The 27,940-nt window shown below is 42.9% G+C and overlaps 1 protein-coding gene across 1 annotated transcript in view; it reads right to left on the bottom strand.

The window, feature by feature from the left end:
- USH2A (usherin) overlaps positions 1–27,940 on the bottom strand; it is a 545,087-nt gene that overhangs the window by 88,262 nt on the left and 428,885 nt on the right. Inside the window, exons 51-58 of the mRNA XM_066238179.1 lie at positions 26,819–27,042; positions 24,759–24,963; positions 23,847–24,044; positions 22,830–22,984; positions 20,396–20,594; positions 10,528–10,635; positions 3,292–3,475; positions 2,173–2,330 (exon numbers count right to left, since the gene is read on the bottom strand). Coding sequence (XP_066094276.1) covers positions 2,173–2,330; positions 3,292–3,475; positions 10,528–10,635; positions 20,396–20,594; positions 22,830–22,984; positions 23,847–24,044; positions 24,759–24,963; positions 26,819–27,042 — 1,431 coding nt within the window. The remainder of the gene's footprint in view (positions 1–2,172; positions 2,331–3,291; positions 3,476–10,527; positions 10,636–20,395; positions 20,595–22,829; positions 22,985–23,846; positions 24,045–24,758; positions 24,964–26,818; positions 27,043–27,940) is intronic.

Raw genomic sequence — 27,940 nt, 5'->3', positions numbered from 1 at the left:
AACTGAAAGCCCACCTGACCGTGTAGCCAAGCGACCACACAGCCTTTGTTCTCTGAGGAGCTTAGTTGTGTGAAGTCACAGTCCATAGACCACAAAACAAAATTCCATGAAAAAAATATTTTTTTTTACCACTATTTTGACTTGGGACATTCAAGGGAAACTGGTTTTATTTATGTTTTTCTAATTAATTTAAGCGACCACTTTTGCTTGGTGTGCGTGAGTCATGGTTCCTAAACCTGGAGCACATCGAAGTCATCTAGGGGACCTTAAAAAAGGTCTCGACTACTTGATCTGTCCCGGGAGATTCTTATTCAGTGAACTTGGGGTTGAGACTCTGCCTTTGGACCATCTTTGCAGGTGATTCTTATGTTCACTCGGGTGTAGAAACTACAGATATAAACTGTTTTGGCCATTCGTTAGCTCTGCCTATAAGGTAACCATTTTGTAATGACAAGGCACTACGATGAATACTTAGAGAGCAAGCACCCTCCGATTATCACATTTGTTTTCCTTCTGTTTAAAATATATATTTGTGACAATTCAGGAACAGGAAAATATTTTTATTATCCAAATCAAAACACAGCATGAGGTACTTTCCAATAAAATCAACGGTAGATTATACACAAGTCAAAATCATCTGCCTGTTTACTGAGTTCCAAATCCTTCTGGGCACCAGGAGAAAAAGTGTAATTTAAGATTTTAATCTTTCCCTATATTACAGGGTTTCTGTAATGGATTTTGTGCATCTGAAACTAAGAGATTGACAGGTCTGGATATCGTAGGTTTATTAACCATTGGTTATACGGTCAGAGGTAGTGGGTAAGCGCATTTCTACAATATCCCCTTGGCTGGGTGAGAATGAGCCATTTCTACAGAGCTCGAGGTAGACAAGAGTTAACATTCTACTGAGGAAGCTCAAGTTGTGTTTTATGCTACAACGATCCTCTTCTAAGTGGAAACAGTTTTCACCGAACACAAATAGATAATGTTGAACTCAAACAAAAAATGACAAAATGCTAGGGAGTATAACAGAAGTCTTAAAAATTGACTAAGCCAGTCCTACAGTGGGAAGTTTTATCATTATGAAAATGGGGGCTTGGGACCTAGCAAATGTTGGAGCAATATATTTAAAAATTGAGTAATTAAAGGCAAAAATAACTCTCTCAAAATAACTACCACTATCTATAAAATATTCTAAACTATATAAGGCCAATGTTATAAATCACCTCAGTAAGTCTCTATAACAACCCTAGTTGTAGGTAATGTCCTTTTCTCCATTTTACATAGGCAGGTGACTGAGACACAGAGAGAAAAACAATGGCTTAAGGTCAGCTAATATGGGCATGTTGGGAATACGAATCTTGGTTTTCCCATTCATCCTTCTTCAGTTGTCTTAAAAGAAGTTTTCAAATGCTTACTGAATGTGAAGTCTTCAGACTGGCACTGGGCATTGATGTGTGTGATAATGTTTAAATGACAGGTAATTTGGCAAGCCCTGGGACTTCCTGGTCACAATGCTGAGAGTTTGTTTGGTAGGAGACCCTGGTGTGAGTCCGGGAAATCTCCAGTCAGTGGGGTGAATCTGGCATCAGACTGACTCTATTCTGCCTCATTTTATTTTGTGGCACAAAAATACTACAGCACTGTTAAAATGCCAAGGAGTAATATGCTAAAAGGTTGCAAGTCAGCGATGCTGTTCCGTGAAAGTAGGGATCGGTTCCATAAAGGATTATGTGAATTTGTACCTTTTCTATAGCGGGAGAAACGCACCCCCTCCCCCCATTGAAATTAAGAACAGAGTTCAAGAATGCCTACACTTCTCAAACTTAGGTAAAAGATGATGTTCGAAGTAATTCAAATACATAGGACTTACCTTGGATACATTAGAAGAGGACAATTTTAGGCTCTGGTACTTGGAATGAAGCATTACTTTGATAGAATAACATGTATCTGTGTGTTTCTATGTCTTTTATCTTCATCTCTACATCTGTATCTATATGTATGTATGTGTTTATATACAAGTCCACGCATAACTGCAGAAGTGTGGTTTGTATTATCTTGTTTATGTTATCCAGGAAACAGATTATTTCCTTCTGATTTACTAACTCTGTCCTTAATTCCAATTAATTTCTTCTAAAATGTTTTACACACACATACATTTTATTTCTTTACCTGGTGGAGTCCAAGCCACAAATATGGAGTAAGGCCCGATGACGGTAATGTTATATGGGGGCTGGATTTCTTCTGGTGTCAACAGAGGTGTTTCCACAAGGTACTCGTCACTAGAACTACTGCCACCTCCTGTTGTGGCTTCCAACCTGTAAATGTATCTATATCAAAAAAATAAATAAATAAAATAAGAATTGTTCTAAGACAATGCACAAGAGAACTGGACAATGATTGCTGGTTTTTCTACCCATGGTTTCATACTCAATGTGTGACAACTTGCAAAGCCTTTGATTCTTGTTCAGAAACTGCACTGTAGATTTGGTAGTGTGTCTAGCACAACTAGCACTGTCCCCAGACCATCACTATGTCTGTCTTTTCCCACTTGATTTTTAACCTGCTAGTAATTCACTGTTTTTCTTCAAGATTTCAGGAATGACTTGGAATGTGCTGGTGTATTGTGGACAATTCAAATTAATCTTCTGCATTTTTAAATGGGTTAGAGTTCAGGGAAACATGTTTAGAGGAAGATGTTTCTAAATTGATCTGCTATTCTTCCCCAGTAAAACTAAATTGATCTTTACTCTCTGCAATGAAACATCTGTTGATCTAAAATATATTTTGTCTCTGCTGAGAAATGAATGGGGATGAATTGCAAATAGGTAGAACATTTTTCTTTTAAAAGCACTCATGTCTTGTGTATGTATTGTGTGGCAAGCAGAGAAAACATTATACCAAAAGAAAAGGTAGTTGATGTAAAACAAAACTTTTCAAATTTCTTTTATTGCTAGTTTAGGAATGTATACTTTTAAAGAGATGATAATTTTTAAACTTTAATCCTTTGTGTATTTTATATACTTAAAATTCTCAGGCTTTCATGTCATCTAGAAGACTATGTGTCTACATTTTTAGGGAATTTTGTGGACTCAGAAGACTAACATAATGAGTTGGCACTTGGGTCATTGATATCTAAAGTGGATTCAATGATCTCAGCAGCTCTTCAATGGCTAATGAATGAGGAGGTTGATTAATTTCATATTGTTTCAGTGGGAGATACACTCTTTTTCAACACTGAAAAATCTGAAAACCTAACTGTATGATTGGTCAGATCTACGGTAGGTTTACCTGCTGTTGGGCTGTACGTCTTTATCAGTGAAATACTGCTCCTCACTGCCACCTAGGAAAACCAAGGTCCCGTTACGACTCAGCTGATACTGAGAAATGATGCCATTGGGTTTTTCTGGCGGACTCCAATATAATTCCACTGTCGTAGAATTGATGATAATGTGTCGAGGAGTCACCCAAACTCCTGGAAAAAAAAATAATAATAATAACACAATGAGGTTTTGGTGTTAGGATAAAATAAACACCTTATCAAAAGTCTCAGCATCACCGCACATACGATGACACTTTATCTGTTGATAACAACAACAACAAAAAACCTCACAGCCAGTGGCAAGAAGACATTTTATTTACTTGGGAGGTGAAATGCATAATTGGGAGCATGTATATTTTATTGCTCTATTGTAATTTTGATTTGTCTTTAAAAAGTGAAGGTCATACAAGCAGGGGTGGGACATTTCTCTGTCTTGTCTGTTACTCTGAATGTAAACAAGACCTGATAGATTTTGGGGAAGGAATATAACCCAGTATTTACCTGAATTATCCAACGCACCAAATCAGCATCCTTTCTCTTTGCCTCCTGACACTGCGTGCTGTGTCTTTTCCTTTCTCTTGACCACTCGTTCTAGTCCCACTGGGTCCACTTCTTCTCCTGTACTTCCAAGTGCCTCAGTCCTCAGAGACCCAGCCTGTCTTCTCTCCTCTCCCCTCCTTTCTCCTTTCCTCTCCTTTTCTTCTCCGGATCTCACCTCCTAGGTGACCTCCACTTCGTCTCGGTTTTCAGTATCGTCTATATGCCGAACACTCCCAAAGGGCCATCACTACACTAAAACTCTCTCCTGAGCTTCAGATTCAGGAATCTGTCTACTTGACACCACCATTTGGATGACTAATTATATACAGAAAACTTAAAACATCCAAAACAGAATGCTTGGTTTTCCTGCCTACAATCTGTTCATTTCCTGATCTTGGCCGTCTATCCATTTTACCAGGCAAAAAAGGACATTATTCTTGAGGTTTTCACTTTTCTCACCCCCAGATGTAATCCATCATCGAGTTCTGCAGATTCTACCCTAAATACCGATCATTCTCTGTGTCTTTACCGCCACCTCTCCTGACTCTAGCTACTTTCCTCTCTTTTGTGGGCTCTCGTCATAGCCTCTGAACTGGTTTTTGTGTTTTAAATTCTTCTCTATTTCATTGTAACCTCTATGAAAGTGCATTTCATACACCTATATATGCATATGTGCATTCCAATGCAATCTTTATAAAATGTATAACCCTTTTAAAATTATTCATATACCATTTCAACTCCATATGAGAACCTGTGGGGCCCCATATTTCTTTGGCTCTGGCCTCTCTGGTACCCTCCTCCCTGTCCACACCAGTCCCTTTTCCATCCCTAGAGTGTCACAAGTTCTTTCTGACCTTTTGCACTTCCTGTTCCTCTGCCTGGAACACTTTTGCTTGTGACATCATGATATCTCTGCATTTGATTTTCACGGTTTAATAATGTGTGTCCATATCTGCCATCTCAGGGAGGACTTACCTGCCCTAACTCTAACTTTAACCCTATAAAGTGATCCCACCCTGATTCCTCTCCATCATATGCCTGCCTTTCTTTCCCTCTTAACACCCTTCCTTCTCTGATATTATCATCTTTTACATGTTCATTGTGATTGTGCAGTCTGTTCCTTTCTACTGCGAATGTACAAAGTTAGCTCCATGGGGGCAGGGGCTGTCTCTGTCTTATTTGTCAGTCCTTGTACATAGCACAATGCTTAATAAGTGTTGACTGAATACATTTATTGGAACTATATCTCCTGTAAATCAGTACGTTAAGCACTCTAGCAGTTCCGGCAATTACAAAGATGACTAAGATGTGGTTCATGCCTTCAAGGACGTTACTGTTCCACACTAAGGATGGAATATGTACACAAATAACTGTAATTCAAGGTAAAATGTTCAAGTACTCTGAGCGATGCATAGAAGCATCGGTGAAGGACCTATGATGAGAAAATTCAATCCTACGACTTCGTGTTCTCACCAAGGCGTGCCTAGGTTGTCTGAATAGGCACTGTAACTCCCTTCTGTATGCTTTAAAAATGGATTTCAGGCCCTGGCCGGTTGGCTCAGCGGTTGAGTGTCGGCCTAGCGTGCGGAGGACCCGGGTTCGATTCCCGGCCAGGGCACACAGGAGAAGCGCACATTTGCTTCTCCACCCCTCCGCCGCGCCTTCCTCTCTGTCTCTCTCTTCCCCTCCCGCAGCCAAGGCTCCATTGGAGCAAAGATGGCCTGGGCGCTGGGGATGGCTCGGTGGCCTCTGCCCCAGGCGCTGGAGTGGCTCTGGTCGCAACATGGCGATGCCCAGGATGGGCAGAGCATCACCCCCTGGTGGGCAGAGCGTCGCCCCTGGTGGGCGTGCCGGGTGGATCCCGGTCGGGCGCATGCGGGAGTCTGTCTGACTGTCTCTCCCTGTTTCCAGCTTCAGAAAAATGAAAAAAAAAAATAAATAAAAAAATAAAAAAAATAAATAAAAATGGATTTCAATATTAGGGTCTCTTAATGAATAGTTTTTGTTTGATTCTATCTCTCGAGTAAGTTACTCAGTAAAGGGTAACATCCCAGAACTTAAAAACAAAACAAAACATTTTCCAGAAATTCAAATGTAATGTATCTAGCAGCCTCCAGAAAGAATGAAGATTGATTTCAAAATGGCTCCAACTTGCTGATTTTCTAGGGAACAACCTGTTCCTGAGAAGAAAGTAGTTTATTTTGTTCTGAACGCTCCCTCTGCTAGGTGCTTGGGTAAACCCACAAATCATAGAACACATATTTTTTGCCCTAGTGTCTCTGCCAACAGCTGCTGGGTGACTCAACCAACTAATTAGAGTTCTGACTTATATATGATATGAATTTGTGGACTGAAGAGAAAGTATAAAGACCCTCACAATCTCCTCCCTGCACCAAGTCTTCCTCACCTTCAAGGATGTATTAAACATCACCAAGATATGAAAAGGCTACATCTCAGTTTCCAGTTTGAACCAGTCAATGTAGCTTATGGATATGGAGGAGGGAATGAACCAACATGAAGCAACATTTGGGGTCTGCTTCACGTTCTCAGGAAGAGTTGAGTTGTGTATTTGTACAAGCCGGTGAGAGCTCTGTTCGGGCCGGTAACACCCCTGAGCCCAGTGGTTTGATACATAAGAGGATACTGAAACGGGAAACACCAAGGGCTGTGTTTTCACTTGTGTAATGACACAGAGGCAGTGTTATCTTGGCAGCTGCAAGGAACATTTGATAGAGTAGGATTACCTCTGGTGAGACATTGAAATGAGCCCCAGATGGAGAGTCTGCCCCCTTCTGAGCTCGAGTCTTGGGTGGCACCAGAAAACCTACTCTACACAGTAGAAGGGCACAGTTAAAGCAGCTCACAGGAAGAAAATGGATGGCGATGAGGTAAATCTCCTCGAGAGGTAAGTTAGCTGAGAGTGTAGGAGCAGAAGGCCAGGAGGAAACCTCAGTGGGTCACTTGACACCATCACTACCAAGAAAAGGAAGATGTCTACTGGATTTGTTATAAATTGATCTTGAGTGTCACATAATAATACCCATTCTCACGTCCTCACACATCTTCCTTCCAATAGAAAAATCCCAACGTTTATTGTGGATTGTGTGGACTGGTTTTATTTTTTGGAAAAATATGGAGGGAACATTTTCTATTAGCTGACATCAGGGTTGCGTCAACATCTGGACTAGTTACTATTTGCTAATTTATCCATTCAGCATTCTACCCAATGCTGTGTCATCTTCTGCACTGGGCACTGTGGGTGTGGGCATGGAAATACCACCCTGATCCTTCAAGGACTCCATGGTAGCATGGTGAAGAAGGATGAATAAGTGAAAATAGACAACTCCATTAGTGAAATGCTTTGAGCAGAGGAAGCACAGTGTGTTTAGAGCTCTTAGAAAAGGAACCTAACACAGACCAGGGTGCAGGGGATGGGTGAGGAGGGGAAGCGCCTTAGCGGAGGGCTTCAGAAGGAAAAGCATGGGAGAGTCTTTTTTCCAATTTTGAAAAAGTTGGAGTGAACAGAGTATGGACGGGGGAAACCCGGGGGAACCACCAGTGACCCCACGTGACTGTGTGGGGAAGACAGAAGGACTGGACAGTGAGGCCCAAGTTAAAACTGGGGTGGGTGTCTACTCACTTTACTGAGAAGATGTGAGAGTTCATTTCTGGAAGGAAGTAGAATTCTTTGTGCAGCTGACTAATGTGAGAAATGCCTATTTTGGCAAAAGGGGAAAATGGGTTGGGATGCAGATATGACAAAAAGGAACGAGATGACTCGAGTCAGGGAGACTAGTTAGAAACAGCCAGAGAAGTGATTGGGCTGAACTAAGGCACTACCAGGAGGGATAGACAGAAAAACTAACAAACAAACAGAAAAAACCAACCACCAAAAAAACACACACATTTAAAAGATCCTTAAGATTTAAAATTAACACGATTTTGTGAAGAGTTGCATAGTACTACTACCTAAGGAAGAGGGAAGCATTAAGAACATCGAGTTTTAGGCTCAGGTGACGAGAGCAGCAGGGGACTGGAGAGAGGAACAGGGAGAACAGTGAGTCAGGAAGGGCACAGAGGCGGAAACACTGAGGTTGGAGTATCTGCGGACACCAGTATATAAACATTGGGACCGTGGATACTGAGGCCTTACATCCACGAGGGTAGCCCCTGTGAGAACTGTAGACGACGACAGCTCTCAGCCCGCCTTAGGAAGGAGAGCCAGAACTTGGACTGTCCTGGATGGCTGCTGAGTGACGCGTACAGAGGAAGGACCTACAGGAGCGCCAACAGAACAGGAGGGAGGAGAGGGCTCTGGAACTACTGAGGAGGTCTGACCCTTCCATTTTCTTTCCCACATTACCAGCGCTGACAAGGAAACTCTAAAATGAGCGAGAACCTGCTGGGTTGGTGGCCATTCTGAAAAGAAAGCAAGAATCCAAATGCATCCTACTGTCTGACTGCAGGGACACAGTGTTCTATGAGGGCAAATCCATGGAGAATTACATTTAACTGATTGATAAGGTCATCGTGCACACTGACTTTTTTCTTTTCTTTTTTATATTGAAAATAAGAAATGAGAAGAACTCAGGGTGACTATGAACAAAACCTTCTACTTCTCTCTGTAGCCACTTCGGACCCTCAAATGTGAGACCTTCCATCTACCTTTAATTCACTCCAATAGGCATTTTATAATTAGTGTGTTTGGATTATTAATTTAAAATGGTATGTTTGTTTCTACTTTACAGTGCAACAACAGAACGTAACGATCCCGGTCATTTATTTCCTTACAACCTGCCAGTTAGAAGTGCCAGCCGCATTTATTCCACATGTTAAGTTATTCACACACGGCGCTCACGCAGCCAGCAAGTGGGTTCACAATCCACTGGTCTTCTGTGGAGAGAAGTCCACAGAGCTCACTACTGCCCAGTTATTTGTGTTAAAATCAAAGATGCATGAAGTTAAAAGAGAGGAAATTTAAGATAGCATTTTCAGCTCACACTGTCCTACACTGTTGAAAGCTACACATTTTAAGTCATGAGATTGGAGCCCTTGGAAGAAATTTTGTTGGGTTTGTGGGAAAATAGGCACTGTATTTTCTAAGAATTTAAAAATACGGATTTCATGAGTACACTGGAGGAAGACATCCTGTTATTTTATCAGGCTTGAGTTTCAGCCAAAAGTGGCTGGTAGGCCCTTTAAAAATTATCCATTATCATCAAAGTATCCATTTGATAGTTTACCTTTCCAAAAAATCTACTGCTGGTTCCTTCCTTTCAAAGGAACACTAAGCTTTCTGACATCAAGCATTCTTTATATAGAAAACATCATTAGTGAATTCCTGGTGAGGAGCCATATGCCTCGATGCAGAATTTTCCATTTTATTCCCCATTTACTGGTAGGAAGTTCAGGTCTAATATTCTGAGGTACAACAATCCCTTTCATAATAAACAAGTGACTCAGGACTCTAGGATGGTAGGTAACATTATATTTCTTTTTAGAAAGAGATCTATGCCTCTATTTCCTCCCATGCAAAACAGGCAGATAATCAAGATTAAAAATTAATTAGTTGATCACTATTCCAAGCTTCTGTACATGTTTTTCTCCTAAAAGTAAATAATACCATCCATCCTGGCCCATAGCCCACAGGTAACCACTGTTATCACATGGGTATGTTTTGCCCCTAGAACTTTTTCTATGCATTGATTTATCTACAGAAACAGATACAATTTTCTATGTGTGTTTTTATACATAAAAATACCATATAAAATATAGTTCTATAAATTCCCTTTTACATATACAGATCATCTCATTCTTTTAAACTGATGCACGACATTCCACAGTGTGGATATACTTGAATTAAGTTAGCAATTCACCTACTCTTGGACATTTGGAATGCTTCCAACATTTTGCCATTAAACAAAATATGGTCCACACCCTAGTACATGCCTCCTTGTGCAATTGTGGAAAAGTTATTTTCTGGCATATGTAATTAAAATAAAGCTTCTGTGTCAGGGGGAATTAACGCTTTAGAATTAATAGGTAATTGTCAGTTTGCTGTCTAAGGTGATGGTCCCACTTTACAACCCCTCAGGCTAAATTTGTACATTTCTTCAACTGTTCATGTGTCAAAGTCCTTAGTCCTCATGGTACATCTTGTAAGTCACCTGTTCTCTGGTGGTCCGTGATGGACTGTAGTCCCTCCTTTCCTCACGTTACCCTGAGCATTCTGTTCCCTTATTCTTTCTGAACATCATCTTTTGGATTCTCTCTCTTCCTACAGGTTTGGATACCTGTTCTATCACTTCTCCTTGACTGTAAGTTCCAGAGGGCAGCGATATCTTAGTCATCGTCAGCAGTGAGCATGGTGGTTATCCTATGAGGCATAACTTTCAATTTTTGGAGGAATTTCATATCCAGGTATATAATAATGCTACCTTTTATATAATATTAAATTTGAAAGGTTTCAAGAATGGGAAGCCACCTTTAACTCAGGAGGCAGGGAGCTGAGCCACACCTGAAGGATGGAAACCTAGCATATGATTTTACTTTGTACCTATTGACTTGCTGCCTTCCTTTCCTTGTTTGTTATAAAAGGATGGAGAGAGAGTGACTTGAGAATACCACAGAAAAACTTCTCCCAAACCGCGGCACTTTCAACTTACCTTGCGGTGCTGCCTGCAGAGTCTGACCTAGAAAAGGCTCACTGGAGGCGCAGCCGGCAGATGTACACGCTGTAAGTGTGAAGCTGTAGCTGGTATACGGCTGGAGGCCTAGAAAGAGAAAGCAAGAAAGCAAGTTCATCTTGAGAGGATTATTTATTATCAATTAGGCACCAGAAGGAACCCATGGAGCTATCGATATGATATCCAAAAGCATTTTTTAAGAGCAGAAAATGCCATTCCATGCAGATGTGAGCTTCCTAAAACAATTCAGTATGAGTAGAAAATTCACTCATCACTGATGAAATAACCAATTGTCAACCTGAGAAGAGACCTTAAAATCCACGGAGTCCAGCCATCCATCTTTCTGTCTACTGCCCCCCACCCCGCCCCGTACAGAATGCCATGGAGGAAGCTGTTCTGCCCAGACGACAGGACCACTCCATCACCCAGAGAGTCCGTTCCACATTTGGAGAGCTCTAGAGTTCTTGTCTGGCGTGCACGTCCTTCCTTACATTGTGGTGAACTCTTTCTATCACTGCCACCCCTGGGGACACACAGAACACATCTAATTCCTTTTCCACATGACAGTTCCTCAAATATTTGTAGATAGATATCAAATTCCCCCTGAGTCCTCTCCTCTCCGGGCCAGCTATCTCAGCTTCAGCAATTGCTTCTTATGTGAATAGGGCTGGACAAAAATAAAAAAGGATGCTAGGGTCTATGTGTTTTAGTCCCAAGACATACTCGGCGAATATTAACACCAATAACCCTCGCTTGTGAACTTGGTATTCTTCTCCATATGTACTGACAGTTTACCACATCGGTGGGCGCAAGAGCACATGGGAGGGGTGAAAGGATAGTGAGTAGGCAAATCGAAGGAAGGGGTTCAGGGAGAACAATCTTCTACTTATACAGTAAGGAATAATGGAGATATCATGTACACCACAGTGACTACAGTCAATGACACTTCATTGCATATTTGAAAGTCGCCAAGCGAGTAAACTTTAAGTTTTCATCGCAAGAAAAGAAATTTGACTTTGTATGGTGACTGATGGGAACTAGGCTTGCTGCTGTGGCCATTTAGCAATCAATGTCTGCAAACATTGCATCACTATGTGTGCCTCTGAAATGACTATATTGTCAAGGAGACTTCAATAAGGAAAAAACAACTCAGGAGTTTTGTTGTTGTTGTTCCATTTTTTACCCTTCTTTTCACTGGACTCTCCATACTAACTGAATATATTTGATGAGAAATGCAATTATTTTCAGGAAGTTGGTTGTTAGATCACTCCTTCTAGCTGAAGTTTACTGAACACTGACTATTTGCAGACCTTCTGTACCGTTCCTTGGACAATCACACAATGAAGGTCCTCTCTGATTCTATAGGTGCCACGACTGTCTGCTCATCTGATAGAGAAGGAAGCTAAGGCATCTAGAGTTGGAGGAACTCACCTGTGATCACAGAGGTAAGGGAGTGAGGCCAGGATAGAAATCCCAACAGCTGGGCTGAGAAATATCATCCAGAGCAGTTAGGTCAGGCTTCTGAGCCTCATAAGGAAAATGACAACACACATAGCTCAGAGCCCAGGGAAACTTCCAGTAATATAAAAAGACCAAGTGGGAATACCTATTTTACATACTACAATTTTGAATATTACTCCGATTCATGTAGTGAGCCAATACTACATAGTCGTGAGGAGAACAGAATCTGTAGTTGGGTTCCAACACTTACCCATCTAGGAACTATGACCACGGGCAAGTGGTATGACCTCTGGGTGCCTTAGCTAGCTTTCATATCTGCAAACTCTGGGCGTGACAGTGTGGACTTGCTTACATGCACTACAGACAAATTTGAGAGAAGGCGATATCTGAATCCATAATTTTCTACAGTCCATTGTTTAGGTCTTGTGTTTTTCCTATTGTTAGGGGAATGGATGACAGATGGGCTTGGTTCAACTACTCCATAAGAAAGTATCTGCTGCCATCAGGTATAGAAGATTTCCATGAGCTAGACGACCTTTCATACAGATGACTCTGTGACACTCAATAAAATCAACACATTTCAACTAAACTTGCTGTCATTTTAAGCAAGTCTCTATCGGTAGTCCTTAAAATGAAATATATATGAAATATCAGCAACAGGCAATAAAAAGGCACAGCAATTGAAAAGTGCTCATGGATTGATCAGGATGAGGAGAGGGAAATAAAGAGATGTCTCTGAGGAACCCTTCTGACTGTATCTTAATCCCGAAGTCAAAGAGAAGGAGAAAAGAAAACATCACTCAAGTGCTCAGCATCAAATTAAAAGAGTAGGAAACAGCAGTTGTAGAGAAAGGCCAGTGCATGGAGAAAAGCCAAGTATTTAACATTTCAGTACAGTGAAGATGACTGTGTCTACAAATTACCCGCACTCCCCTACAGGGAATCCTATTCTTTTATTTTTTAAGGAAAGAGGCATACTATAACCAAACTCATTATAATTATACTTCCAAGTAACATTACTTTCAAGAATAAATGTGTGTTAAAAAAGAGATCACAAAATATCTGCCTATGGATCATAAAAATATGATTTGGCAAACAAAACCCATGTCTTTGGAAGTTATATCCGAACAGCTTCTAATTTTTAATCAACAGAGACAGAGACAGGAAAAGGCATATTGTCTATTATAATTTTAGATAGCAACTGCTACGCCAAAGCACTTGTCCACTTATTCTGTGGTGTCATCTGTTATACACTAAAGAATTACCTAATAGCCCTTAGGAATGTAAAATTCCACTGGTTCCTCAATCAGTTTGGTTCATGATCAGTTCATGTGCTGAGAGGCCTGGGTGACCACAAAGTCTTTTTCCGGTGGTTAAGCACCGTTCGCCCTGTTTGACAGGTGACCGGTCTGAGCACCAGCTCACGCAGATTGGGTGTCAGGCTCAGCCCACCTGACTCCCATGCACCTGGGCCTGCTGCTGGAAAGCACTTCCTTTTGCCATGATTGATCTTGTCATCCCATGAAGTGACCTCCCCCCACCAGCATCTCCGTTCCTGGAGATACCTGGGAACTGACTTCTGCCACCAACAGGCAACCTTGGCTGTGACGGGGAGGGCTGTACCAGGATTCTACCTTGGGCTAATCCAATTCTATGCGAAAATATGAATGTCCAAAACCAACACATCAAGACCTCATAAAATTCCTGCACAGGTGCAATTAGATCATGATTTTAGAGAATTTGAGAAACATTTCAGGAGCTCCTGGGCTTTTCTTGTCTCCTTTTCTTGACAGTACCATCCATCACAATCTCAGTAGCTCCTCATCTCACTTAGTCAAGATCAATTTCTTGGCCCCTTTTGGGCAGCATGGTCCCCATCTACTTCTTGTATCATGCTTCATAGTGGGAGCTAGTTGGTACCTCATATGAACTGAGCATCAAGACATCAAAACCAAGGGGCTCTTGCATTGTTACTGCCTGTAAGATAACTCAACTCGCAGATCTAATTACGGGCTATAGGCTTCTTTGTGTAATTCCATATTTTAGGATATTTTACATATAGAATATATAAAATATTTTCTAATTCTATATATCTTAATCCTACATTTTATGTAAAATTCTAGGTCATAGCGTAGGCCTCCCTCTCCAATATCTCAAGGATCCCATGAGCGGGTTCTTTGGGAGGCTCTCCTTCCAAATACAAACTAACAGTAAGCCAGTCCAAGGAGAGGCTCTTCCTTTTGATTTTTCTAACACTATATTAACAAATATATTTCTTCTTTGGAGTCTCATGTTACATCAAACTGTGGCCATATTTACCTCCCATTTTCAGACAGAATTTTTATCTGTAGAAACCCCAACCTCAGTGTTTCCGCCTCTGTGCCCTTCCTGACTCACTGTTCTCCCTGTTCCTCTCTCCAGTCCCCTGCTGCTCTCGTCACCTGAGCCTAAAACTCGATGTTCTTAATGCTTCCCTCTTCCTTAGGTAGTAGTACTATGCAACTCTTCACAAAATCGTGTTAATTTTAAATCTTAAGGATCTTTTAAATGTGTGTGTTTTTTTGGTGGTTGGTTTTTTCTGTTTGTTTGTTAGTTTTTCTGTCTATCCCTCCTGGTAGTGCCTTAGTTCAGCCCAATCACTTCTCTGGCTGTTTCTAACTAGTCTCCCTGACTCGAGTCATCTCGTTCCTTTTTGTCATATCTGCCTCCCAACCCATTTTCCCCTTTTGCCAAAATAGGCGTTTCTCACATTAGTCAGCTGCACAAAGAATTCTACTTCCTTCCAGAAATGAACTCTCACATCTTCTCAGTAAAGTGAGTAGACACCCACCCCAGTTTTAACAGAAAGGGAGTCGCTGCCTGTGGTGTAGGAGGGGTAGCGAACAGCTGCTCAGATGCAGGTTGATTTTACTCTGATATCATATCCATCCTTAACCTGACAGTCTGTAAATCCCATCACCCCACGGGCCAGCTCATTATGGATCGGTATTGCTGTTTTCATTAGGCCGGCTGTGCTAGTCTTTGCCTCAGCTTTGACTCTGCTCAAATGCTCGACAATGAGGACATACATCATGAGGACAACAGGAGCTGGGCAGGATGGTTGGGACAGAGCAAAGATAGTGACAGCCCAGTCAAAGTGCCCTGGAGTCTCTGAGATTTCAGGGGAATTTTTTTCCTTTAAATATTAGCATCCAGAGAGCTATTGACTGTAAGTCTTTGGGCATGATATTATATTTATAAGAATGTTTGAAGAAAAAAAGAGAATATTTTAAGGAAGTAAGAAATAGTGGTTGATGCAATGCTGGTTTTTCTTTTTTGCATGTAGTCAGGCGCCATATTTTCCTTAGGGGTGGAAAAAATAAAATAAGATGGAGTGTCATATCTGTTTTCCCAGGGCTAATGTTTGGCGGTCCGTGGTCAGGTCATGGATAGGAGAAACACATCCCCGAGCATGAGAAACTAACTGCAGGAGAAGCTCCGGGAAGCTCCGTTTTCTTCCTGTCTGTGTCTGTTACAGAAATGTCCTGCTAATCAATCCACACTGCCAGGGATCAGGGCTGGCTCCACGGGTGTGAGACCCATGCTGTCGTCACTCAAAGTTCCAGGCTTAGCATGACCCCAGACTGGATCCAATCTCCTGCTTTCATTGTCTTAAAAGTTTTAATGATTTCTGAACAAGGCACCCCACATGTCATCTCTCCCTGGGCCCTGCATATCACATAGCCCGGCAGGCCTGAGACTGAGATGTGTGTTTGACAGTGTCATTTTTACATCTAATCAAAATGGAATAGAGGCATTCAGATACTAGTTTACTATTCACCATTTATTCACTCAACAAACACTTTGCATACTTAACATGTGTTAAGTACAGTGTGTCCGTAAAGTCATGGTGCACTTTTGATCAGTCACAGGAAAGCAACAAAAGATGATAGAAATGTGAAATCTGCACCAAATAAAAGGAAAACCCTCCCAGTTTCTGTAGGATGATGTGGCAGCATATGCGCATGTGCAGATGATGTTGTAACACCATGTATACAGTGGAGCAGCCCACAGACATGCAAGTTGAAATGTGGACGGTACAGAGGAAAGTTCAATGTGTTCTGTGGCTCACTAAATTCGAATCCATGACCAAAGTGCAACATGAATATCGGTGCATTTATAACGAAGCACCACCACATAGGAATAACTTTATTCGGTGGGATAAGCAGTTGAAGGAAACCGGCAGTTTGGTGGAGAAACCCCGTTCTGGTAGGCCATCAGTCAGTGACGGGTCTGTACAGGCTATACGGGATAGCTACCTAAGGAGCCCTAAAAAATCTGTGCGTGAGCCCACATCGAACTGCACTAAATTGGTATGAAACTGGGAGAGTTTTCCTTTTATTTGGTGCAGATTTCACATTTCTGTCGTCTTTTGTTGCTTTCCTGTGACTGGTCAAAAGTGCACCATGACTTTATGGACACACTGTACTATGACAGGTCCCCATTACAACACAGGTGATACAAGGGCAAATAGGAAGCTCTAGTCTCTCTCCTTAAAAAGCTTTCCTTACTATGTAGTTGAGGAACAGAACAAGAGGAAAGGATACAGCAGAACGCAGGCTACAATGGGAACATATTGGACTATCTATATGTAAAATTCCTTTATGAAGAATTTCTATATTTTGTGACACTGATGGGTCAACTATATTTTTACTCTCTTTCTCTCTCTCTCTCTCTTTTTCCAAAAGGGATGTGTAGGAGATCTGTTTCGGGATATTTATAGTCCATCTTCTGCTAGAACTAGCATTGTTTATTCTATTTTAAGCACAGGAGGTTCTCATGAGCAACCTAGAGGGGCGGACGGAAGGCAGACGGCTCTCCCCTTGATAACTTAATGCTGGTGCGCCTTCTCTCCCCATAACTGAAAAGCACCAAGGAGCAACTTTTAATGGATTTTTTTAAACATTTCCCCTAGAGTTAAGAGACACCTAAGCCCTTATCATCGCTGCTGCACAGGAGGACATGATTAATTCATTTTGTTCTCAGTGGCCCTAATTATTTCATTAATCCCCTTTCCCTGCCTCTACCCCAGGGCTGACATGAGGAGGCCCCCCGTCTAACATAGCAGTACCCCGGACGGAAGCAATGCCATCACTGACATCCCGATTGTTCCGTGCGGGTTGGTGACCGTGTTTAGTAATAAGTGATATAAAAAGGTCTTTTTATTGACAAGCTGCCGCGTGCTGTTTGCATTAGCGAATATGAGATGGCGGTGGCCGCCGCTCCTTGGTCCCTGGCGGGATTCGGCTCGGGGAGAGAGCAGAAAATGCTCCAGTTTACTTAAAGCATTGATAACACCTCTAAATAATTAACTGAGGACTTCCTGTCTTCAATTACTTAATGCTTTTTTTTTTTAACATCTTGAGAGGATTATAAGCAATTTATGGATTGCCCGTGATGAGTGCATGCGCCACTATTCCCACAAAGCATTTACAGGATCATGTTTCTAAAGCTTGGAGGTAATTAAAAATAAGCACGGAGAAGATGGGGCTGTGAGGCAAGGTGCTCCTCACGTCCTCCCCCTGCCGTTTCCAGGGCTCTGGATGCCAGCTCCAGGATGGTGACAATGACAGTTGCTGCAGGGTTCCCAGGCTACAGAAGGGTATGTCCAGGTTTGGGGAACGATGAGAAAATTAAAGCCTTTGATCCCCAAGGGGCTCGGGCAGCTCTTCAAATCAAACACGGGAGATGGAATATGAACTACCTTTGATGAATTAGGTTAGTTTTGTTCAACAAACTCCACAAAACAGTCATTTGCACCATAAAACACTTCTGTCCTGAATCCGGTGGGTCCGCCAGCTAAGCGCAGGACTGAATTTTGCCTGGTGGAGAAAACGCGTTAACACTACTTAGATCTCAGGTTGTGGATGATCTCATGCTCACCTGGCGCCATTCCTGCCCCAGAGCAGCTACCTAGGGACAGCACTGAGGCGGGTCGGGTTTTGCTGAATGAAGATTTACTGCCTCTTTCCACAAAGAAGGCTCTCCTTAGGGCTGTACTGCCCAAGTGGGATGCTCTCTAAATCTATCCAAAACAGTACAAAGAGATGGACCAGATGGATTCTAAAGGCTTCTTTCCTTTTTATAATTTTGCAAAAAGTCAAATTATATGGGGAAAAAAACTTTAAAGAATTTATCCCAATAAAAGGATAATTCTGGCACCAAGTTATATGTATAAAATCCTTTTTGATGTGAAAATATCCATTAAAAATGACAATAGAAGACTTGGTAGAATGAAGGGGTTTTATTTTTAAAAATCTTTGCAATTCCTTTATTATTAATGAGAGTATCAATTCTATTAGTTTGAACAATACAGGTGCATTTGGTCTGTTGGCATATAAATGCTGGTTTCTAAAAGAAATGCAAACCAGTAGCATTGGCAATGGTTCAAAGTCAATGCCAACTAAGTAGATAGATATTGTAAGAAGAAGATAACTCCCTCACCTAGTACCCAGTTTCTGGTGAATCGTTTAATGTGCCTTAGCTTGGATTTCAAAACTCTGTAACATTCCATTGTCCACTCCAAGTCATTCTCTGCACCTCCTCCCTGTATTCTGTACAGACTTCAGTTGAAACACCCATTCTGCTGTACAGTATTTGCTGTTATTCCTGAACTTGTCACTGTTCCCTATTCCTAGGAATCTAAGAGTTGCAACTCTTTTTCATTATTTTAGAGCACTCAGTACACTATCTAGAACACGGCAAGGAGGCAACATTTTTTTTTGAATGAAACACTATTCTGATTTTCTTATGGAAAGCACCAGCTAAATGGAAGGTTTTAGAATGCAAAACAATGTTATTTCAATTACTTGTGATGATTTTCATTTTAAGTGACATGCAGTAGGAAGGGACACACTTGATCATCTGCATTGGTGAGGACTCTCCTCATCTCCATTCTCATCGATTTGGCTTGGGACCTTCAGCCAAGCAACACAATGTGCTGGTCCCTAAATATTTCTTCAGCACCTTCTGCAGGTTTAGAGCACTTCTGGAAGACAGAGGCCAACCTCTCTGTGAATGCTTGCTTGTGTGTCAGGGAAGTGTGGTGCTCAGAGCATATCATAATGCATTTATTCATCCATCTGTGCCCCCTCTGAGGCACAATCAGGCACACACAGCTCCAGGCTCTTCTGCACTTTTACCTGAATTCCATTATCTCTGGCATCCATATCCCCTGCCAGGTGTGGGGTCCCATGGAAGAAGAGCATTCACTTGGGAGGACTTGGAGCACAGCTGGGCACCGATGAGGAGAAAGTCCAAGTTCGTAAACCCCTGTCTGTGTCTTAGAATCCAAACCTCCAGAGCTGTTTTGGATGACTCGATAGATCCAAATAATGAATGAAGATCCAAATATGACACTTGATCTCTCAAAGTGTCCCTTTCTTTAAAATGGGAGCAATAATCTCTACACGCATAGGTGTGTGATGAGAATCAGATGAGATAATACATGTTAATTGCTTAGGACAGTAGTTGGCACATATTAACTTTGTGCATTTCCCCAGACACTTGCTTGGCACCTATGGACGTGTCAAGGACTGTTCTAGGAACTAGAAGTCCAGTATCGAACCAATTCGAGAAGGTCTCTGCTGCCCTAGAGCTTCTATTTCAGCAGGAGGAGACAGCAAAAGACAAACAGCAAACAAACAAAAACATCAGGCAGCTCACTCGATAACGGAAATGAAACAGGTGATATCCGGCACGCTGGGGAAGCCACAACAAGGCGGAGGACATCAGAAAACTCTTTGCCCCCTCAGGAGTGACACTCAAGCTAGACCATGTTAATTACATTATAACGATCACCAGCAATTACTTAATATTATACTGATATACTGCACTATTATTATACTCTTAAAGCTCATTAAACTGTTACAATAAACAATAAAAATAACAGTTATTAATTGATGGTAATAATAACAAGTTGTCGCAACCAGTCAACTGTCAACTATCCAGTGTATTAATTACCTACTGAGTAGATAAATGTTCGTCCCTGGCTGATTTTCCTCTGCCTTGAAATTCATTGTTGACTACCTTAGTCCCATTAGCTATGAGTACATCTTTGGGGAATGAAAGCGCATCTTACTGTGTGCCTGAAAAAATAAAAAAGTGAATGCTGACACAAAAACCCTATACCTAATACATATCAAAGCCAAATATAAATTATTTCTGAAGTTATCTGCTGTTGTGGCTTATTGCTGCCAGTGTGGGTTCTTCTATTAGTGTGGTAAGTGAGATCTGACCATATGTCAAGAGAACGCGTCCTTTCGAAAGTGACCTCATCTATCACACACACACCCCTGGGATGCTCGGCCCCCTCCCCACGACGACAGACTCTTCCGGTGGGTTTTACCTGTGACCGTATGTTGCCGCCTGTCAGTGGTGTCAGTGTAGATGAGACCTTTCCCAACCTGCCAGAGCTGGTACTCTTTAATGACACCATTTGGTTTCTCAGGGACATTCCAGCTCAAATGCAGGGTGTCCATCCCAGGGGCTGTGACTCTCGGTGGCAGGACATGCTGCGGAACTCCTTGGGTAGCGGTGGCAACTACCTGCAAAAACACAGGCATGACACAGCCATTTATTGTATATTCTGAGTAAGGAGAATGTCATTTTTGTTTGAAAATGTTGCTGTCTGGTCTGGCATACCATGAGCAGCGACTTGGACAAGCAGCCACCCTCTGATTCTTTCTCTCCCACCTTACCGAAACAACAGAACTGACCTTGAACACATTACGTACGTCTCAGGCCACCATTTATCACAACGGATTCAACAACAATTTTGACGGCAGAGTGCAGCCCTCAGTTTAAACAAGTAAAATCTGGCTGGCAGACTGTCTTCCTAGAGAACTCTTGATAACTCTCTTCCATATGGCCCATGAGTGTCGGTGCATTTTAACAGCCTGATTTTGTACATTTTAAGCACCAGTAAATATGGAACAAAACCCACAGCTGAACTTGCTTGCATATAATATGCTTTGAGCAGTATAAACAGGCAGAACTGTTTCTACTCGTCCTCTCCACCCCGGGATGACTCTGTCGTGTCTGCACCAACGTTCTAGGGAAAGAATCAACTGAGAAGAAAGAACAAGTCAACCCATTATTTGTTCAACATTATCCAAATATGACTTTGGGTTGAAAAGGGGCTGTTTTTTACTTTCCCTATAGAATTGACTCTGATAACATTTTTTAAGCAATTGTTTCGGCACCTGTCAGGCCTGAGTGATGTCGGTGCAGAAAGCATGGAATATTTCCAGGACTGTTCAGACCTTAACTCTTGATTGGGACAATCAGCTGCCATCTGTCCCAGTAGTGATACATTTCTGGGGGGGGGTCTGTTAGGATCTGAAGCTGAACACAGTCTGGCTGAATGTTTTCCTTGGCTTGTTCTCGCACGGTGTCTGAAGATGCTGCCGTTCTTTCAAATTTTTCACTACGTGCAATGACGCAGAGCTGTCCTGTGTAAGTTCTTCTCCGGGGTGTGCCTTGACGAGGCTGGCATTTCGGATAACAGCTCTTTCTTTCCTTTCCTCCTGGGGTGTTTGGGCCCCCCAGTCTCCGTGGTGAGGTTTTCTTCCCTCACTTGGTCGTGGTCCCCCCTGCTCCACACCTAGGATCTTCTGCTTGACCCACACTCAAACTCTTCAATCTCCCCTACATCCTTCCAGAAAACATCAGTCACTGCTCACACCTGCTTCTGATTAAACAATTTTGCTTCAAGTGCCAGACAATATTTTTTCCCACTACTCTGCTATCGGCTCCTTCTTTTAAAGATGTATTTAAAACCTTTTAAAATTTTAATCTTAATGTTTAACATCTATTTTTTTTTTACTTGACTGAATGACGGCACCATGATCACACCCTGCTTCATCCACAAACTGTGACAGGACCCAGACCCTTTCCTTTTCATTCCTTTGCATATGGATGACCCGAGCCCTGTAGACTGCACCCCCTGGTACCTATTGTCCCTTTTGGACATTCCCCATTCTGACCTGGGAGCCTCAGTCCATGTGTTCATTATTTCTTGCCTAGGCAGTTGCAGAAGTCTTGGAAATGTTTCATTTTCTCTGCCTGGCTTTTTTGCCCTTTTCTCTGTTTTCCAAGAGCAGACCATTTTGTTATTGCTGCTAAAGAGGTATTTAAATATAACTGCTCACAAAAATTAGGGGATCAGGGAACGTGTGGATACTCCAGGACTTTCAACCTTTCGTATGGTGCATTTTCACCAATGAAATAAAGGTTGATTTTGCATCTCATTTGCACAACCAGACAACTTTCTTTGACTTGTCGTTTGCTTTTCTGATGTTCTTGTTTAAGAAAACAAAAATTATCAAATGCTTTTTTTTATCACTTCATATTCATTTTGAAACACTCCCTAATGTTTGTGAGCAGTATAGAAACCCTTTTAAATGAACTACTGGTTTGGGACTTGTTACGGATTTATAGAAGAATCTCTAAAAATAGCTGGTGGAGGTGAAGTGTGAGAAAAGGAATACATGGGTTCAAGGTGTGTGTGTGTGTGTGTGTATGTGTGTGTGTGTATGTGTGTGTGTATGTGTGTGTGTGTGTGTGTGTTTAAATTAGTGAAACACTGATATTTGGAAAACCCTTCCTTCCAGTGACCTCCACTTTCAGGCATCAGTGTGGAGAATTCACATGGACATCCCACTTAACGTGATATTGAGAGAAACACCATATTCTGTCCCTAGGAGAACATGCCCACCTTAGACAGCTACGTGGTCTGCAGAGCAGAAAACCCCATCCAGAGGGGCGGCCAGCTCCCTTACCTGGAGGCTGGAGGCACAGCCGGCCACTGTGCAGGCTCGCAGATGGTACGTGTACTCCTGAAAAGGCTGGATCCCCTTTGTGTCAGAGAAGGTCAGGGACGTGCCCCGAAAGCATTCCATTCCATCTCGGAGAAGAATGTAGTGAATGATAGGACCTACAAGGGGCAGACAGTCCTGGTAACTATCTGCAAATGAAAGACATCTCTGGGAGCTCAGAGAAACTGGGATGCTAGAGCATTATTTTGTTTTCATTTGCTATCGAATTGCTATGTTTATTTTTTTTATTATTAATTGAGAGGTGGGGAGGCAGAGACAGACTCCCCGCATGCACTTCAACCGGGATCCACCCAGCAAGCTCCCTACCAGGTGATGCGGTGCCCAACTGGGTGGGGCCACTGCTCCATTGCTCAGCAATGGAACTATCTTGGCACCTGAGGCAAGGCCATGGAACCATCCTCAGCACCTGAAGCCAATTTGCTCAAACCATTTGAGCCATGGCTGTGGGAGGGGAAGAAAGAGAGAGAGATAGAAGGAAAAGAGGGCAGGGTAGAGAAGCAGATGGTCACTTCTCCTGTGTGCCCTGACTGGGAATCAAACCCAGGACTTCCACATGCTGTATCGACACTCTATTGCTGGGCCAACTGGCCAGGGCTGCATTGCTGTTTTCTTAATTATACCCACTCTTGTGGAGGAGACAGAGCTTGATGTAGCTGATCAGAGTCACTGACACTTCTTTCCCCTCACTAGCAAAATAATGTATTTTCAATATGGAAACTATTTCTCCTTCCCACAAAAGACTTTGTTTTTTGATTCAAGGGAAAAATTGGGGGCTCAGAATTTATGGGGGCTATCTCACAAAATGAATGATTGGCTGGCACATGCCTCAGGCCCCCTTTATCAGGCAATACTTTTTTTTAGGGGGTGGGTGCATGCCAATTACATGTAGATTACACTCATTTCAGTTGGCTCATGGATTTACGGGAATGTGGTATTTCTGTTGGGACAGCAGCTTAGTACCATTTGACTGCATAGGTTCCTTCCAGCTTAGGACTATTCCATCTTCAGGATCATCCATTCGGATCCAGCGTGGGGGCCTCACTCCCTGGGGCACGTCCTCTCTCGTGCTGGCCCTCACAGCTGGGCTGACTCCCTGTTTGTAGCGATTCCAAGCAGAAATCCTGTACTCATACATCGTGTAGGGATCCAGGTTCACATCTAGAAAAACAGAATAGGACAGCACAGAATTTAAAATATTTTTAATTAGTTTACCATCAAATTGAAAGTGAATATCAAAACCTTTCAACATGTGAAAAGGAATGCTTAATGCTCTAATCCCATCACTGGAAATAAAACTCAGATATTTTCCACATTTCACAGATGCAGAGGTAGTAATGGAACAGAAAAGAATTAATATTTTCTGACCAAAGAAATGGGGACACGTGAAAGAAATGATTCTAGAAGGAAACACCCTGGACTAACGTCCATCGGGCTCTCATGCGTCACACAACTCTGTGCCCTTCACTTCTGTAGCAGGGTTGCCAAGGACCCTGTACAGTTTCATTATCATCAATTTTACCAATTCTTACAGTATTAATATTACTTCCTTAAATAATTCTATGAATTATAAAATAGTCATTAAAGAGATGCAGGACTTGCAACTTCACTTATCCTGGTTAGTGAGTGAAAATGGATGTACACTCCACTGCCCACTGCTTTCCTGTTCCCCCAAGCCAGAGCCGGGACAAAGACCAGCACAGCCGGCCTAATGAAAACAGCAACGCCGACCCCTAATGAGCTGGCCCGTGGGGTGACAGGATTTACGGACTGTCAGGTTAAGGACGGAGATGATGTCAGAGTGAAACCAAACTGCATCTGAGCAGCTGTTCGCTACCCCTCCTAAGCCATAGGCAGCGGCTCCCTCTCCGTTACCTGTAAAGGTGAACGCGTTTGCATGTCCTGTGTGAACAGTCTCTTCCACTGAGGAGCACATTTCTTCCCCTGACGCCATCTCGGTGGGACTGTGGGACCCGCTAATCACAGCGCAAAGTTGGCTGGTGAAGTTGAAGTCACACCTGCCGCAGTGCGCGGTAACCTCCACAGACACAGGGCAGACGGTCCTGCACGCCCCGGCGTCCTAAGTCAGGGGGTGGGCGAGAGGGCAGGAGGGCTGTACGGCTTCACTGAGACACACATGGGGTTGAGCTTTTATGACTTTCAAATGAAATTTACTTCCACTAGGTTCATGAACGAGTATCTCAAAATTCACAAAAGAGAAATGAAGGCAGTTTGTGTTCTAGAAAGAGCCCTGACCCTGGAAATGACACAGATTTGGATTCAAGGTCTAGTTCTACAAGGTCCTAGTTCTGTGACCTTGAGTAAGTCACTTACACTCTCAAAGGTTCAGGTTATCTGGTGAGAAAACAGAAATTGTTTCTCATGGCTTATGAGTGAGACCCATAAACAGGCAGTCACCCACTCTCCCTTTTTCCATTGGGGACCTGCGGGCCATGTATGAAGCACCACAGGTTGGAAGGGGCTTGGGTTTCTGGGACACTGCTTGGAGGGGGCTAATTCCCATTGGGTTATAATGTGAAGAGTTAACCGTTCCACAAGGAGTCCATTTTTCTTTCACCCTAGCATGGTCTGTGTGTCCTAGCTAAAACTATATCAGAACTCTGAAGTTGGATGTCACCTTTGTGATAGCAACAAAATCCTAAAATACGTAGCACTGGCTTGGCAGTTCCACAGGCGGTGCGGACACACTGGGATGTGGGGTGTCGGGCACTCTGTTACGCCATGGCGTAAGCCCATGTCCTGGAAAACTAAGCCAAATACTACTGAGCTCACAGCTCCAGGGCGAGAGATCCTAACTAGAACACTAGTAGGTATGTACATGTTGACACTAGCTCTGTTTGCTAGAGTGCTCCAAAATGAGATAAGCCTAGAAAAGAATTGGTAAAATTAAGAAGAAAATATTAGAGGGTCCATTGAAAGGTGCAAGTCAGGCCCCGGAGTGAGGAACAGAATACAAGTTTCCATGTTGTGCTGTGAGAGCCCCCACCCCCTTCCCTAACAGACTGGTCATCTGTACTGGCAGCCCAGCAAGTGTCCCGTCCCGAACTAGGCTAGGTAATTGAGGACAGTTAATCCAGCATACTTGTTCAGGATTCTCGGTATTGTGACTCCTCGACAAAGTGCACCCTACCACCTGAGGACACTACTGATGGACATCCATGTGGAGAGAGATTTCAGTCCCATGCCAATGGAAGGTAGAGATTTAAAAACATAGAAAGGGGACACTCAGAGGATCCAAAAACCAAGCAGGAAAAAGAGGAAAATGAAAACGGCAACAAATAAATACCTGGTGAGACAAAATGGTAGGTTTCTGGAGTCCTGGGTTCAAGTTCAGTGACACGGCTGGATGCGAGGCATCTCTGCGTGTCAACATAAGTAATAGCCCCCAGGGACTTACTCACTTTCGCAGTTGACAGCGGCCTTTGATCACCTTGCACTGTCTTAAGTGATATGATATAAACGCAACTCAGTGAATTGAATTGGCTGGACCTGAGGTCTCTGCCCAAGAAGACTAAGGGGGAGGGGTCGTGGTTGAGGAGCTGGAGGAAAGAAGCCAGAATTCCCCTCGGTGTCCCTCCACAGCGTCCACAAGCGTGCAACGGCACCACGCACAGGCCCAGATGACACACTCCGGCTCTTCGGGGAGCACCTGGATTTTCATCCCTGCCCTCTCCCCAACTGCTGGGGAAAGCTTCGAGAGAATGGCTCATCATTACTGATTCCTTTAGAATTCACTGCAATAACATCAATCATGGTGAGCTCATTCGGTATAAATATGGATGTAATGCAGCGATGAATAATGAACGGAGGAGTTTTCACCTTTTTCTTTTAGGGAAATAGTGGTGGGTGACGTTAAGTCTCTTCCTACAGTTGCATTGGTGCCTCCCAGGGGCCCCCTACCCTTTACCCCTTACCTTCGTCCTTCTTCTGGCTGAAATCTCGTCAGAGCAAACATGTTTCAGAGGGTTGTAGCCCACTCCGTCACAGCAGTGCTGGCTCTCTGGGATGAGCTCGGTCTCACAGCATTTTACTGGCACAGGGTCACTCTTTATCATGTGTGCTTTAGCTTCTCCACTGGAGGCTGAGCAGCATATGGTAGCTGACACATTCACATAATCCTGCCCACAACAGAACATCCCTGCGACAATAAGATGTTATATATGAACATGAAATTCAAAAAGAAGGGGAAGAAAATGGAAGGTGCTATAAAGTTTGGTATTAAAATGTCAGATGCCAGCAGTGGCAGAAATGATCCAATATTTAAGGTAGCATGTCCCTTACCCAGGTGATCTAAACATGTGGGGAGAGGTCTTTCTTACCGAAAGCACGAGACTCACGTTAGCTAAAGAACCCACGAGGGGAAGTGTTCCAAGATCGTTCGGTGGGAACAGACTTCTGCAAGTGCCACATAAGAGAGATCTGAGTTCTGTCACGAGATTGCCTGCCCCTTTCGTGATGCTCACACATTCTGGCAGAAGGAGGGGGTCATTAGGAAAGAGGGGCTCAGAAGCCATCTCTAGGCAGTCACAGGGAAGGAATGGTCACACAGGACTCTGGGATCAGAGGCCAGACAGAGTGGAGAGGTAGCCTCTTTCAAGAACCAGAGATGCTATAAGATGAGACTTGTAAGTTGTTGGCTGGCTTGCTCTAGGATACAAATGCTGGTTTCCCATGAATCCAGCAATAGCAGGGGCCATTCTTTCTTCGTGAGATAGATCTGCACACACTGTGCCTGCTCGCTGATCGGGCGAACACTTCAGCCCCTATTTTTGGAGCCACACCATATTCTAGACCCATCACTAGAGCTGGTTACAAAGGTGGGGCAGTGGCAGAACAACCACTGACCTCTATACCCATGAAAGACACCAGATGGACTCCCTTCTCTTACCCAATTCAGTTTAACTGCCTCTGCTCACATCCCTTAGATCTTACCATACAATAGACACAGCAAAAATTCACCCATACAAGTGTGAACAATTAGTATTATAGAGTCAGATTAAGCTAGGAATTAAGGTGCCTGTACCCCATGATACAGT

This window comes from Saccopteryx bilineata, chromosome 1, assembly GCF_036850765.1.
Source record: "Saccopteryx bilineata isolate mSacBil1 chromosome 1, mSacBil1_pri_phased_curated, whole genome shotgun sequence".
Classification (NCBI taxonomy): Eukaryota; Metazoa; Chordata; class Mammalia; order Chiroptera; family Emballonuridae; genus Saccopteryx; species Saccopteryx bilineata.
This window is presented reverse-complemented; position numbering and strand designations above follow the sequence as displayed.